This window comes from Oryza sativa, chromosome 10, assembly GCF_034140825.1.
Source record: "Oryza sativa Japonica Group chromosome 10, ASM3414082v1".
NCBI classification, from domain to species: Eukaryota; Viridiplantae; Streptophyta; class Magnoliopsida; order Poales; family Poaceae; genus Oryza; species Oryza sativa.
The window spans coordinates 14,570,150-14,586,302 of record NC_089044.1 but is presented as its reverse complement, the minus strand read 5'-3'; the positions used below and the strand labels follow the sequence as shown (position 1 = coordinate 14,586,302).

The following is a 16,153-nucleotide window of genomic DNA, read 5'->3' as shown; positions in this document are numbered from 1 at the left end:
CAATACTGAAAAAGAAACTATATTAAAAAATATCCTAAAATCAACTACAAAATTAAGTTTTAAAATTTAAATTTTGACAGCGGTTGATTCCATATAGGGCAAACAACGAGGCTGCAAGGCTGACAGTGACATGCTAACATTGGTACTTTCTTGTCCATTAGATTTGAGCAACATTGAGATGATAAGGTTTTTGTGTTCATCATTATTGGGGGTTATACTGTTTTCTTCTGAGGAACACTCATGTTCGATCCCCGCACGAACAGAAATGATTAGATTTATCGGATTCTCGCGCAAAATGACATGTAGAGAGACAGGGGGACACAATGTTACTATCTGGATGTTTTGTTTGTTTGTTTCAGGGTGAATTTGACCCTTTTGTTGTTTCTTGAAACAACTAGATACTAGAGTTTAGACTGAATTTCAGTGTGAAATGCAGAGAGATGGAGTGTGTTAATTTCTGTGGAGGAAAATGATTTCCCTGCTGTCCAGGCTCCCAGCATTTCATAGTTCAGTGTCAGCGAGAAAATGAAAGAAGAGGGTTCATAATATGCAGGTCGTACTGATGTCAACTGCGAAAAAATAATAGCATCATATGCAGACAAGTTTGCAGATTCTTCTAAACGTATGCTCTACAGCTGATAAACCGTAAAAAAATAAACGAAGCAACCAAAGATTTATGGGTAAAGCTTTCATATATGTGGTTTTTAGTGATTTAAAAATCAGTGCAGGAAAATAAACTACGATGAGAAAACCTTAAAATCAACTCCAAGTTTAAGTTTCATAATTCAAATTTTAATTACGACTGATAAACTAGCTAATGAGCAAGCGATGAGTGATGTGAGTAAATCCTCCATGTTATCGCTTAAAGAAAGAGACTAAGTTTACTTCCTGACATGATATGGGACACCAAAACTTGTCTGCAACAGATTGGAACGTTTGGCTGATCCCTTCCAATGTTTGAACGGACGATTTTAAAAAATTTTAAGAACAAAAATAACGAATAGTTGAGCACTCACGAGAGCGTTTAACTAAACTGGACACCTGATCTTCTCCACGGGAAGTGCGGCATTTGCTTCTTGTCTTGTTGAAACAAGACACCCTTTGACTTGTAATTTGGAGGTGTGTTTGATATTAAGTTAGCACTAGTGACATCGTGAATCCAAATATTAGGGGATGGTTTATATGATTATCGTTTTTTCCCCGTCAAAAACAATTTTTAATGTTAAGGTTGCAAGATTCTCATTGGAATTTCATAGAAAATCCGACAGTATGAATGATGAGTAATCATTATTGCAAACAACCATCATTATTGTTGACATGTCAATGAAATTAATTAATTTTCCCTAAAAAAATAATAATGAATTTTTCACCCCCACTGTAAAGGCAATTGCTAAAATTTCACAAAGAAAACATCAAGCTGAATTTTTCCAGTTTTGTATGACAAATGAACTGAGAACGTGAAATTCTTGTCTTCAAATTTTTATAAGAACCACAGATGGTCAGATGGAGGTAAGATAATAGAACACATCTACTGTTAGCAGATAACTCTTGTAGAAGATCTTAACAAATATCGCTTGGATCATGGATAATTTTCAGGCACAAGGACACGTATAATAAACCTCTGGACCACATATTGTCTAATTGTATTTTTCCTTTTTATAAAGTTAAATTATGGACAAGAAAAAGTTAAATTATGGACCCTATATCCTATGGCATTGACGCATTGTTTTCAGGTATTCTTCTGAAATCTCAAGTATTAAATGATTATGGAGTTCAATCATCCAAGCAGGCTTTGAATGTTTGATCGAGTCGTTCGACGGATTGCCCATGCTTTATTCTTTCATGTCTTTGAAAATAAAATAAAATGGTAATGTTCTTGCCATTTATCTTCACATTTTTCATAATCCTGTATCTTGAATCCAGGACAAGTCAAACGACAATGACATATATTAAGATGCTTAGATGCAATCATGCGATTAAGCTATGTTATAGCCTAACCCATGAACAATGCCACCACAGATCAACTTGCTTACATCCACTGAACGACAAGTTGATTGCCCATTGATTGATTGTTAAACTCTTCATTTCATACCACAAATCAAAACACTAAAACGGGACATTAATCCAAAATCCAGTTGTTTTTCCAACTGGGGGCTGGATATTCCTCTGCCCTGAGGCAAATCCCCCAGTTAATGGTGACATGTGCACATTAACCAATTTCCTGATCTTTCGATGAAAAGTGGGCAAATTGCTCTGTTTATGCATATTTCTCCATGTTCTTACATAATTGTATGGAGAACTCTTGATAGCTTTAAGCCAGGGAAAAACCTGCCAAATGGTGCAAAAAAATTTTGTCCATAATACAACAATTGATTACGGTAGCATTGCAATGTAGCCCAGTTTTTGCAACAACTGATAAATAGAAGAATATTGTACACGATGGAGGACTGAATTTTTTTTTTCTAAACAGCAGAAATTAAGGCTTCTGTCCTCCTTGTTCTTGATCTTGCTCATCATCACCCTTGCCAACAAGCTGACATCCAATCAAGCAATAAACTATAAGTTAGCTCTCATAAACAACATCACAACATCGATGATAATCAGAAGGCATATTCCCATAGTCAACCCTGTCAAATTGTTTGCAGACATATGGTTTCAAAATTCAAACAAACCAATCGAATGAGAAGCGAGGCCATAGAACTGTAGTGCTCAAAGGAGGCAGAAATAAGATCTCCTGCTAAATAACTAGTCATCGTAATTCAACACTATCCAGACTCATAAAGAGCATGGTGGCATAGGACAAGGTTCACACTGTTATCCCAACATCATGTGATGAACTTCGGGAAAGGATATATAGTTGCAATTTCCATATTGTTCAGAACTTCATATGCATCAGAAATAACAAATGTTTTTTTTTGTAACAAGTGCAAACTATCTGTGCAAGCTCCTCAGAATTTTTGAAGCATTGCTGGATGCAGAGGAAAAATTTTCTATGGGACTACAAGATATTGTCCAATCATGAAATTTTTCATGTTCATAAAGCAATCGTAACTCGCAATACAGCCACCAACAATTTTAGGTTCACACAAATTTATAGATACCTAGTATGAACATAATACTGTGAAAGCTGGCCTACATCTAGTTCAAATGTTATCATACCAAAAAAATAAACCGAATGCTTAAATTCTACTTCGGGACAAATCGAGCAAGAAATAGAACATCTCTATTTAACTGCAAGGTACTAAGAATTCGACTACAGAAGCATTAAACATATATTAAAAAAATAGAAGTTCGGTGGTGATACCAGAGATCCAATTAACTCGTATGCTTCCATCACTTTTGGGTCCTCCTCGTCTTCATAACCAACCTGCAGTATTCGCGGACCATTGACTGACCAAAAAGCCCTTCGTCCTTCATCCTGGTAAAAGAGAATTACACCAACAGTTCTAGATTATGGTGTGAATTTTACATCCAAATAGCAATTTCGAATCAAATCTTATGTTACATTACTGTGGGTTGATAACAACACATAACTTAGATGAAACGTACTTTGCTAAGTGCCTAAGTATTTTGTGAGGTAAGCAGGCAGTGTCCCATCCAAAATTTCATTTGTTGGGTTGCACTAGATATGCTTGCTGAACAATACGTGACAAGCAGCTTTAGAAAAGCACTGTGTTAGGTGGTGGGAGGTTGGCAAATATCATCTTTTCTCTCTGCATGGAATACTATAAAGTACATTAGTTGTTTTGAAAAAACATATAGCGAAAATGAAGGAGTTTATATAGTTTTCCAAAAATAAAGACGGACAGTGGGGGAAAGGCCACCCCCACAGTATTTCACTAAGAAGAGCTCAACCGGAGCCCGGCCAAGAGAGGTCACAAAAGCTGATCCCCCTCATACATGGGGATGCCGCCCCCTGCGGTTCGGGCCTTAACCCATGCTTTGAGGCCCAGCCCCTTACACGAGGGCCCGCCCACCACAGGTCAGTTCACACATGCCAACCAGGGGAACCAGCGAGTGACCTTTTTTACCCAGCCCGAAATTCGCTCTCACGGGGATCCAGACCAGACCTGGGGTGCTACTAAGGCCACTGTAACCACTAGGCTATAGGCCCCTTCGCTTATATAGTTTTTCAGAAACTTAGGGGAATCTGAATAGTTGAAACAAGCATGCAAAATACATAAAGTACGTGAATTCAGAGATCATATAGATCGCCTGGAATGTCAGATTCACCTGAAGGACAATCATATAAATAGCCTCAAGTGCCTGTTGCCGAATTTCAGAGTTCTCAACAGCCTCTCGTTCATGGGAGAGTGCATTTGCAAGCTCAGGAGGCATTTTTGATCTATCTTCTTCACTGTAGATCTGCATTGTCAATCACCACCAACAGATGTGTAAGAGGTAGGTGAGCATTTGTCACCGGACACAAAATAAGAGTTAAACAATGTCTTTTTTTAATTATTATTGTTAGGGAGGAAGAGAAGTATCCCTGCCATCATTCAAAGCTGTGGATTCACTGTTTTCATTGGGTTATTCCTATGTTTAGGCTATTCTATGTGCACAGGGAATTAATAAGGGAGCAATGCAAAACGCAAGTGCATTTCTACTTGAATATATTTGGGAAGTGTTCTGCAGTATGTTGTGAGGAGAAATTAACTTTTTACACCATTTTGGAAAAAAGCAAAGGCAACGTAAAATAAAAACAATTTAACATGGTATTTCAACACCAGGTAAACATACAGTCAGTGCAAGTAATCATGCCCATAGGCAAAACGGTCATCAGAGCCAATGCAATAGAAATTACCACAACAGAACAGAAATGGCAATTACCAAAAACATGCTCAAAGTAGATTTCATATAAACAGTACAATTCTACACAAGTTAAAATAATACCTTCTTTCCAGCTACGGGCAAAAGTAGAGCTGGCCAAATATATTCTGCTAGAGAGAGCAAATTTTGTATTTGGGTATCAGCTTCAAAGCAACAGTTACGGATGGTGCTAACAACCTGCAAAGGTTCATAAAAGGAATCAGGAAGCAGGACATCCATGGATCTATGGAAGCACAAAGTCCAACAAGATTAACACTAAATGAAATACCAATGTAGCTATGCCAGGCAAATGGACTGTCAGGATACAGTAAAGTAGACAGCTTATGAGCATAGCTAAACATTAGGCATTCAAGTTAACATTAACATATTTGAAAAGAACTTGGAATCATTAACCTTTATTACTTCTATGATGCATGGAAAGTAAGATCATGAAGAATTATCAAATAATGCAATGTTCCAATTTACTGATTGCATTTCCATCGCTACATATTCGCTAAGATTCCTTTTGCCCTTTGGGCACTCTCGGACATTATGTAGCAGCTACTCACAAAGTTACTAAACAACAGTCGATAACTTGGTGTGTGATGATAAAAGTTGAGAACAAGAATATGTCCACAGACCAAAGTATGTCAAAAACAAATAAATATGGACCAAAAAGGTAGAGTATAAATCATGTCACATTAACTCCAGCATCAAGATTCATAATGCACTGTACATACCCCTTTCTTTCTAAGTTGGTTTGTTGAATCAGATTGCCGTATAATCTGTTTTAAAAGGCCTCTCTTAGGTTCCATCAGTATTCTCCTTCCAGCTTCAACCTTTGAGATGTTCACTAATATAGAAGCAACATGTTCAAAGATATCTTCCTCTGCATGTAAAAGGCAAAAAACAGTCTGATGAATTGGTGGGTGACTTTCTCAGTTGAGCTAAACAATCACAAAAGGGATCGCAAATCTGAAAAATGGATATATTGATTCAGTTCCCAATGAAAAAGAAAATGATATATTTTCATCAAGAAAATGATATCTAATAACAAGTGGCTACTGTGGAAGATCAGATAACGGTAGATTCTGTCACTGGTATTAGTTTTAGGTTAAGCTGGTCTGTGGCAGCTGCTGCAGCTTTTGGTTTCCACATATATAGAAAAATCGTAGAATTTGATGGATGAATAGCAATAATACAAAGCAAGACAGATAATAAAAACAGAGATCAGGAACACAGCTGATGACATTAGGGGGGTGGGGGGGGGGGGTAATTCACCTTCAGACTCACTGGATGACCTGCAGAATGACCGCACAAGCTTTGCAACATACAGTCCTTGCATCTTTTCATCTCCAACCTTTTGAAAACAGCAGAACTAAATTCAGTAATCCATACATGCTTCAGTTAAAAAGAAAAAAATAATACAACCGGTATTTATTGACCCAAGATGTTTTGCTCTGTGTTATTGTTACCAGGACTAACTGGACTAACCACCAGAAATCACACAATTCAACAAAGTGATCATTTACCCAATTACCTAAACTAACATTGAACTAGGGCAACATGCCAACATCATTGTTTGACAACACTCACACCTTCAAGGTGTAATCAGGGTTCAGAATATCGGTGTTCACCCTATGAAATCTGAGAACCAGCCCATAACCGCCAATTACCAGATCTTAGTAGTAGCAAAAAAATTCTAAAGTTAAATATTCAATATTTGAATTCTCCTTCCAGTCAGTAACCACCCCCAGCCAGTCCCTGGCTCCAGGCCAGTCATTGGCCGGTTACCACCAGTTTTATTAATCCCGGTGTGGATACCAGTGACACATGATTAAAAGGAGTTATGTCGCGCACATAGAGATAGCAAAGTTATTAGCAATACTTAATCCAAATAACGACAGCAGAAACTTCATTTGTTGTCAAAAGTCAATCATCAGTCACCATCATTGGCTTAACTGAGCAGATGGCAAATCTGCAATGCTTCTCGACAGATTACTAAAAGCAAGGGCCATAGTTTGGTAAACCTAACACAGAGACTTGAACAACACGAAGAATTGATTTTATGAAGAAAGATGAATCATCAACGCAACTCGCGCCAGCAGATGCATGTATTCACTTTAGTTTTCCTAATAACTAATGCCATTCTTCTTTAGTTCTTTTTGACTTTGGGAGTTTATGCTTCTAAGTTCTAATTAATACAATAAATTACTCCATAGAATTGCACAGTTCGTACACCCTGCCCTCTTTCGCTAACAAAAAGATTTGAACAGAAATAATATCATCTCTGTACTAACTCTCACTCAGGAAAGTGGTTCTAGCACCACGAAATAGATACTCCCTCTGTTTGGTGTTGAAAATATTGCTATATTTTTTTCTATAAATTTGGTCAAACTTAAAAAGCTTCACAATGGCTCAAAGCGTCTTATAATATGAATTCCCACAAATGAGAGATGAGAATTGACATGTCTACTTAAAACTACTACAATAGCTGATGATAACAGCAAATTTTGCACTTGATTTGGGAGAAAGAGCAGTGGGCGACCTGGAGGAGGGCCGCGACGCCGGAGTCGACCTGGGTGAGGTTGGCGAGCAGCATGACGAGGCTGCGCGCGAGGCCCGGCTGCTCCCCGCCGCGCTTGGCCACGACGTCCATGGCGGCCACGACGGCGCCGAGCGACACGAGGCGGGCCGAGAGCGCGCCGTCCTGGCTGAGGTTGACGAGCGAGTCCGCCGCCGCTCCCCCCGTGCCCAGCTCGCCCCCCGCGGACGCCAGCAGCCGGAGCAGCGCCGGCAGCGCGCGGTCGGCGCGCGCCGAGAGGGCGCGCAGGCCGTCCGCGTCGCCCGTCAGCCCCCGCACGATGCCCGCCGCCGCGCCGCGCACCTGATAGAAAAACAGACGGCGAACGAGAACGAGAACACGGGTCAGAGAGAAGCAGAACAGCTACTAAGCCATGGGGAATCAAGGGGGGATCAGAGCGTACGTTTGGCTGGGGAGAGGAGAGGAAGCCGAGGAGTTCGTCGAGCTCGTCGGCCATGGCGGCGGCGGCGGCGGCGAGGGGGGAGGAGGTTTTGTGGGGTTCGGCTTCTCTCCAAGTCCGAAAGCACGCGACGTGACGGATTTACGCAAACCCGAGGTGAAAACGTATTGCACGGAAATACGTAAGCCAGCGGTGAAGACGTACTCCCTCCGTAAAAAAAAGACGATTTCTAGCTAGCGGAGTTTGTCCCATATAAAACAGACTTCTACCGAAAATTTGACAATTTGGCCCTTTTTAAAAACTATTTGCAAATTTGGTCCCTGGCAAAAACTATCACCAGATCTGGACCCCGACCTCAGCGCCAGGGTCGATGGCGCTGAGGTTGAACATCTCAGCGCCGACCGCATTGGCGCTGAGTACTTGACGGCCCTAAGGCGAGGATGGACGGAACGGCGCAATGTCAGCGCCGACCGACTTGGCGCTATGTTTCGGGACCTCAGCGCCATCGGGTCTGGCGCTGAGGTCCTATAACCCCCGAGCCGCGCCCAGCAGCCCGGGCCTTCTTTCTTCCTCCTTAGTGGCTCTCGGCTGAGGCGCGGCGGCGCCGAACCATCTCTCTCCTCCCCTCCAAAAAATCGAAAAAATCCCCACTAAATCGTCGCATTTTGGAGGGGAAATTGTTGGAGGACATAGTGGCAAGGTATTCTCCTCCGAATCCTCTCGTCATTTCGCATTTTTTTTTTGCTTGGATTTGCTCATTGATGGATGAACCCTAGAATCGTGATTTGGGGTTATTTTCCCTAATTAGTTGGTTCTCTACTCTGTGGTTGTAATTGTTGTTGGTGATGCAATGGTTAGATGCTCATAGAACCCTAATTTTTAGTGGAGATTTTTGGCACTTAGGGAAGAACCCTAATTTTTCCCCCAAATTACTGAAGAACACTTTTTTTTTTAATTTTCATCACAATGCGAGAGTTCAAATTTAGGATGGATCGTTACAAATGGAAGTTTGTGTATGTTTAGATATTTATGGACAATTTCGTTGGGGGACATAGTTGTAGGTTAGATTTTATTTTATTGCAAATTCAAGTTTTTAAAAAATGCAATATGCTAATATGTCGATTAATGTTGTAGATGGATAGATTAGTACGATTGCACTATGGTGGTTCGGTGGTAGAGCAAAGTAACGGTGGTAGCAATTTCGAGGGGATGAGTGTTAAGCAACTTATATTTGGTGTAAAACCTAGTTTTGAGGAGTTAGTTTGTCGTACAAAGGATGTGCTGGGGTGAAGCAATCAGTCTATAGCTATACAAGGTAGATATGATGTTGGAGCAGGACCCATTTCACACAAGTACATGCTAGATTTGAATGGGGAGTTGGAGTGGAACACATTTGTGGATATAGTGTTGGGCTCCTAATTCAAGTCGCTTGAGGTGGTTGCTTCGAAGCTTGATCATACTGACTGCAGAGATGATTCTTTTGACCTCAATCGCACACTGTTTTATGATGAACCAAACTATGAAGCATTTGATGATGAAGGAGCTATGAAAAGTCAGTCGGTTAAGTCTTTGACAGTTGAGGAAGTCATAGAATCTCAAGGGATGGGGGTTGATGTTAACATGCAAAAGAAGGAAGCAGTTGATGCGAATGAGGGAAGGAGTCAGGAATCTGAAAAGGTGGAGATAAATGTGGAGTTGCAGAAGGAGGAAGCAGTTGAGGCTAATAAGGCAAGCAGGCTTGAATCAGAAGGGGTGGAGGTAAATGTGGAATTGCAGAAGGAGGAAGCAATAGAGGTGAATGAGGCAAGGAGTCAGGCAGTTCCGATAGTTGGAAATCATGTTGATGATGATAATGAAGTGGCAGATGGATCAATGGGGGGAGGTGGAGAAGAGCGTACTACGGATGCTCAATTAGCATCCTTAGTGCGGTTCTGTTTTCGAGACAAAATATATACTCGGAGGGAGTGTGAGGAGACTTTGTTGATGAATGGATTGAGTGTTGATTTGCTGCACGAACATTCAGAGGAGTATGATAACACACATGAGGAGGAGGGATATGAGGTTGAGTATGCCGTAGACTCAGATGATGATCATCCAGTAGCCAAGATGTCTCAGGAAGAAAGAGAGGTGTTTGAGAAATTAGTTGGACGCAATCCAGAGGTTGTTCAGTTCGAGGATGTTAGCAATTCTGAGCTAGCAGTTGTTGATGGAGGAGTAACATACAATGGCATCATCGATGCAATGGGTGAGGAGCCAAAGAAGGGTTTGGAATTTAAATCTCTTGAGCTATTACAGATATGGCTGCAGAGTTACTCGATCAGTGTGCATCGTCCATTCCATGTGAAGCACTCCAACACTTCTAAAAAGTATACGGTGGCCTGCATCGAAGAATCATGCGAATGGCAGGTTCGTGCAAGGAAGACTAAGGATGGGAGGTGGAGAGTTACCGGTGTAGGCAAAGAGCACACATGTTGTAGTACTGAGGCTTCGGGCAAGCACTTGCAACTAACTTCTAAGTTCATCGGTAATAGGTTGCAACCATTTGTCCGAGCTGAGCCGACATTGACTCCTGCTACTATAGTTGAGGCTGTGGAGGCCATATGGCACTATCGTCCTTCGTACGGTAAAGCTTGGCGTGCAAAGCAGGTGGCCATGAAGAACATATGGGGAGATTGGGATGAGGCATATGTTCGGCTCCCAACGCTTCTAAATGCTATTAAGGCTAAGAACCCCACAATGCATTATGTTGTTGAGCCTCACCCAGAGAGGTCGAGGCCGGTGGATGGGGTAATGAGACGTGTATTTGGGCGTGCCGCATGGATCTTTGGGCAGTGTGTGGAGGCCTTCAACCACATGCGTCCAGTGATAGCAATTGACGGTACCTTCTTGACAGAGAAATTTCAAGGTACTTTGCTGACAGCAATTGGTTCTGATGCGGGTTTGCAACTAGTCCCCTTAGCCTTTGCTCTGGTAGAGAGGGAGAATAACTACAACTGGGAGTGGTTCATCAGTATGATTAGGAGACGCTTGATAGGACCCAATAGAGAAGTGTGCATCATCTCAGATAGACACCAAGGCATCCTATAGTCAATCAACAATGTCATCCCAGGTCACCGTCCAGTACATCACAGATGGTGTATGCGTCACTTGTGCACTAACTTCTACAGCGCTAGTGCAACTCAATTTCAGATGAAAGATCTAGAGCGCATTTGTCAAATAAATGAGAAGTCTGAGTTCGAGAAGGAGGTGAAGCACCTCATTGATTTCCTTGAGCCTCGACCAAAGAAGTGGCTTCTAGACATTATGCCACAGAGGCACAAGTGGGCACGGTCCTGTGATCCTGGAGGTCGTAGATTCGGCTTCATGACGAGCAACATGGTAGAGAGTTTCAACAATGTGCTCAGAGGCATTCGTAGGCTACCAGTAACAGCCATCGTGGCATACACGTTCAGCAAGTGCAATACGTGGTTTGTTGATAGGCATAAGTTCGTAACAGATGCATTACATAAGCATGAGAGGTGGCCGAAAAGAATTAAGAAGGAGCTTGACATACAGAAAGCACGTACTCTGGGCCAACGTACGACTTGCTTCGACTTCCCTACAGCGAAGTACGAAGTGACTGAGCAAGGTGGAGTTACAGAAGGTGGAGTGCAATGGGGTGGCCGACATTATACGGTGGTTGCGACAGCCAACACTTGTACATGCCAATATCCGGAATTGCACCACATGCCATGCTCCCACATGTTCACTGTTTGTAGGCTAAGACGTATGGATGCAGAGGCGCCCCCTAGGATATGCTTTGAAGCTTCTAACATAGCTTTGCAACGTACATACTCCCCTAGGTTCGAGCCATATCTAGATCCAACTCAATGGCCAAGTTATGACGGTGAGGTGTTTGTACCAGACTTGTCAAAGATGATTGTTACTCCTGGCAGAAGAAGAACTAAAAGGTTCATCAATGACATGGATAGGGGATACAAGGGGATCGGTCTTTGTCGGTCACAGAAGCCGAATGATGGCAATTCTGAGCGTGTAGTGCCTAACAGGTGTTCCATATGCCACGAAGTAAGTCATAAGAAGACTACATGCCCTAAGCGCGACAAGTCTAAGGATCGGCCCAGAAAACGACGATGCACTTGTAGAGGGGGAGAAGGTCCTAGTACACAGGTGGTTAGAATGCACAGTTTGCTTTTGTTTCATTGCATCATTCATATTTGCATGTCAATAATTTCTGTTAAATTCACAATTTGCTTACTTTTACTATTTCACTTATATTTACATGTTTCTAACTTCTTTTTTCCATATGTAGGATGGCGCATGCCCTAGCTTTGGAGCCACAGTACGAGGAGAGGCACCGAGCTCGCGGGATAGCGGAGGGAGGGGTAATATACTATTAATTGCTTATTATTCACTTGTTCAATTGTTCAATGAATCTCACTTGTTCAATTGTTGTTTTGTGCACAGGGTCTGAAGCCGTTGCAGATTCGAGGGCACTTGGCAGGGGATATGCCCTTCGACAACCGCTACATCCCTCGACTACGGGCCGCCAAGCTCTTGCCGTTCATCACCATGGCTCAGAGGCCAATGCCTGTTTACAACGGGCCAGCACTCACAGCGCTCGTCGACCGGTGGCGACCGGAGACACACACCTTCCACCTTCCTTGTGGCGAGCTGACGGTGACACTTGAGGACGTCGCCATGAACCTGGCTCTCCCCATCCAGGGGAGAGCGGTCACCGGTGACACGAGCTCGGGTAACTGGCGGCTGACAGTGGCCAACTACCTTGGAGTCGAGCCTCCGGAAGCCCCTGCCGGTCATAGGCTTACGAAGACTTCCGGAGTTTCCCTCTAGTGGTTGCGCACCACCTTTAGTCACTGCCCGTAGGACGCTGACGATTTGACGGTCGATCGTTACTACAGGGCGTATGTGCTCTACTACTTCGGCAGTGTGTTGTTTCCTGATTCAGGTGGTGACATGGCTTCCTAGATGTGGCTTCGTCTTCTAGGGAATGGACAGAGGCAGGGTAGTACAGTTAGGGTTCGGTAGCCCTAGCTTGGTTGTACAGGCAGTTGTGTGATGCCTGCCAGCGTCTTTCTAACACCTCCAACCTAGCAGGCTGTGTGTGGTTGCTGCAGGTTCGATTTCTTTTATTTTTTGTACATTCCACCATCATATCGTTCCTCTGAGCACTTGTACTTGTGAACATTGTCTCGTAGATTTGGATGTGGATTAGGCTTCCCGTTAGACGACCGATGTGGCACAAACACCCTCAGTGGCCGTGGCAGCAGGAGGAGAGGCGTCCCACGGTTGCTTTTCTTTGGGAGCTTGTCCCACAGCCAGTAGTAGGGCGCAAAAATGAGGCCTACTACCACTACACAAATGAGATGGATTGCCTCTAGCCTCAGCACGTGAGTTACTAATTAATTTTTTCTGATGTACTTGTTATTTTCTAACGGTGGCCTAACATGTTCTTTTTGCGAAACCAGGTGGTGTGGCAGCCCTATGAGCACATAGGGATCGACATCAATGCCATGTGCTACATACCGGAGGATATGAAGTTTCTCAGGTGCCCCTTGATTTGCTTCTACGCCGTTGAGTGGCAGCTCATCCATCGCGTGCTAAGGCAGTTCGGCTTGCGTCATCCCATACCAGAACCATTCCCGACGGGGCTCGACCTCCACAAGTAAGATTTGCATTGTGCATATCATTTTCAAACTTTCTCTTCGGCATTTGTTACTCAAGTTCTAACCAAATTTTTTGTTTTGTTGAATGACTGTAGGTTGGACCGCAGGAAGAACAAGAAGATTACGGACTGGCATGCTCATCATCTCCATCTTATTGAGCGGTGGGACAACACAACAGCTAACGTTCTGCCTCACGGAGTGGAGCACAACAAGACATACTTCGATGAGTACCTAGCTTGGCTCATGAGGAACTACCGCCTTTTCCTTCGGCCGGCATGGACTCTAGCTGACATAGCTACAGATCCCGAGGATGTTGAGGAGATGAACGAGTATGACACCCACACTCGAGCAGGGGCGACGGTCGAGTACGGGCCTGTACATGACCGAGTGGTAAGTATTAAGACTCAGAGTTGTTCATTTCACATACACCTACATGTTCTCACAATATTAAATCCACTTGCAGGCACGTGAGCTGATGAGGTCCGTGAACGACGCGGGTGTTGCCCTTGGCACACCTGCTGGGTCAGAGAATGAAGTTGGGATACTTCGGAGCGCACTTCAGGTAATTAACCAATTAATTCAATCCATGAATCATTTCACTTGCCTCTGACTAATTTGTTTTGTTCTTGCAGAGGCTAAAACAACAAAGTCGGATGTTAGCGGCAAGACTTGGTTGTAGGTCCACAGACGCAGTCGACCCACAACCAAGACTAACGCGGACACAGGCCGGAGAAACAAGTCAACAAAGAGCTGAAGAGGAAGGGGAGGAAGAACATGATGAAGGGGAGGAAGAACATGAGGAAGGGGAAGAAGGAGATGGACAAAGTGACGAAGAGGAAGAGGAACAACCCGAAGAAACCGGGTCATCTCAGCTTGCAGGTGCCCCGCAGCCATCGCAACCTTCCCAGGGTCGCCCGCAGAGAAAGAGGGCACCGGTGGACCGGTACACACCTTCCACTAGTGGCCGGAGGGGTCGGCACTAGTGGATTACTTTGTACTTAACACTCTAGGCAGCGTTAGACTTATATCAAACTCTAGATGATGGTTGATGGATGTGTTGAACTCTATATTTTGTGATGGTTGATGGATGTGATGAACTCTAAATACTGTGATGGTTGATGGATGTTCAGTTGCTGTGATGTGTTAAATACTATGTGGCTGTCAATTTTGTGATGCTAAATACTTGTGTGATGCCGTCAATTTCTATGTGGCTGGCTGCGCTATGCCAGCCGCTGCTTGACCTCAGCGCCAAATAGAATGGCGCTGAGATTGTACAGGTCAGCGCCAGAGCAATTGGCGCTGAGGTGCACAAGATCAGCGCCAATTCATTTGGCACTGAGATACAGCCCACCCGGCGACCCAGCCATCCCTCGGGTGGCAACCTCAGCGCCAAACCGGCTGGCGCTGAGATCGCCGACCATAGCGAAAAGGTCTTTGGCGCTGAGATGCGGCTCAGCATCCCTCGGGAGGCAATCTCAGCGCCAAATCAAGTGGCGCTGAGATGGCCGTCCTCAGCGCCTTTTTGTTTGGCGCGGAGATTCAGCTCCCCCAAACGTCATCAGACGGCCATACACCGAAGGAAACGGCCGTCAAGTACTCAGCGCCGATGCGGTTGGCGCTGAGATGTTCAACCTCAGCGCCATGGTCGATGGCGCTGAGGTCGGGATCCAAATCTGGTGATAGTTTTTGCCAGGGACCAAATTTGCAAATAGTTTTCAAAAAGGGCCAAATTGTCAAATTTTCGGCAGACTTCTACACAGAAAACCAAATCATTCAACGTTATTGCTCTGACTTACTCTGACTCTAAGCCAGCTCTTCGCATCGGTAGGCGAGAAATAGATTAAAACACTTGCGTTCAGATTCGTTCACACTGCTTTGGAGTACTACTTGCGTAGAATTAGCTTGCAGAGAATCACTATTTTCTTTTCTCTATAGAAAACTGTCTATCAACAGTAGTACTTGATGAGGGCATTTGGGTAGTTTTGCAGCTATGCTAATTTTACCTTGGGTTTCTAGGATTCGACTTTTACTGAGACGGAGGGAGTATATTGTTAAACCATAAACGTGGTATGGCTTAACGTAGTTGGAGTGGAGTAGCCGCCGCAGCCTTCGAGCTACGACTAAACAAAAGAGGGCCTACGAGGATAGGGAGATACACGTGTCGGCTTTCTATTGAGTACTCCCTCCGTCCTAAAAAAACAAATCTACAACGAATCTGAACAGAGGTATATCCAGATTCGTAGTACTAGAATGTGTCACATTTAGTATTAGGTTGGTTTTTTTATGTGACAGAGGAAGTACAATCCGAGCTGGATGTAGGGGTAGGGGCCGCCCCCATAGGCAGCCTCGAATGATCGAATTTTACGTAAAGGCCCCGTGAAATTGTAGGATTGTACTTGGGAAGCCTGGGCGGATGAGAGTAAGGATAATACAGTAGTAGGCTACAAACTTAACTATAAGCTTACGTGGAAAAAATATAAAGAAAAATAAGAAGTGTTGACTTCTCATATAAGAGCTAGCTATATACTTGCTCTAAGACATTTACATTAAATTCATAGTAAGAGAAGAGAGGGGAGAGAAAAATAGCCAATAGTTTTAAGCCCGCGTTCTAAATAGCTAATGCAGATTAGCTATTCTTCGTTTTTCATTAGCACGCTTTTCAAACTACTAAACGGT

General features: G+C 43.5%; 1 protein-coding gene and 1 pseudogene across 1 annotated transcript; one reads left to right on the top strand and one right to left on the bottom strand.

The window, feature by feature from the left end:
* Window positions 1–2,227: 2,227 nt before the first annotated feature.
* LOC4348588 (uncharacterized) lies at window positions 2,228–7,906 on the bottom strand. Its single transcript, XM_015757408.3, has 8 exons — window positions 7,797–7,906; window positions 7,358–7,696; window positions 6,091–6,169; window positions 5,550–5,698; window positions 4,894–5,007; window positions 4,234–4,365; window positions 3,305–3,418; window positions 2,228–2,533 (listed from the first exon to the last, which is right to left on the bottom strand). The coding sequence occupies exons 1-8, from the start codon at window positions 7,848–7,850 to the stop codon at window positions 2,477–2,479; spliced, it is 1,038 nt and encodes a 345-aa protein (XP_015612894.1). The 5' UTR covers window positions 7,851–7,906; the 3' UTR covers window positions 2,228–2,476.
* LOC136353542 (uncharacterized) lies at window positions 7,849–14,657 on the top strand (annotated as a pseudogene).
* The last annotated feature ends 1,496 nt before the right edge of the window (window positions 14,658–16,153 follow it).

Coding starts and splice junctions, on each gene's coding strand:
- LOC4348588 (XM_015757408.3), bottom strand. CDS start 7,850: ATGGCCGACGAGCTCGACGAACTCCTCGGCTTCCTCTCCTCTCCCCAG. Junction 7,697..7,796: donor TCTCCTCTCCCCAGCCAAAC/GTACGCTCTGAT, acceptor TTTTTCTATCAG/GTGCGCGGCGCGGCGGCGGG. Junction 5,008..5,549: donor ACCAACTTAGAAAGAAAGGG/GTATGTACAGTG, acceptor GAACCTTTGCAG/GTTGTTAGCACCATCCGTAA.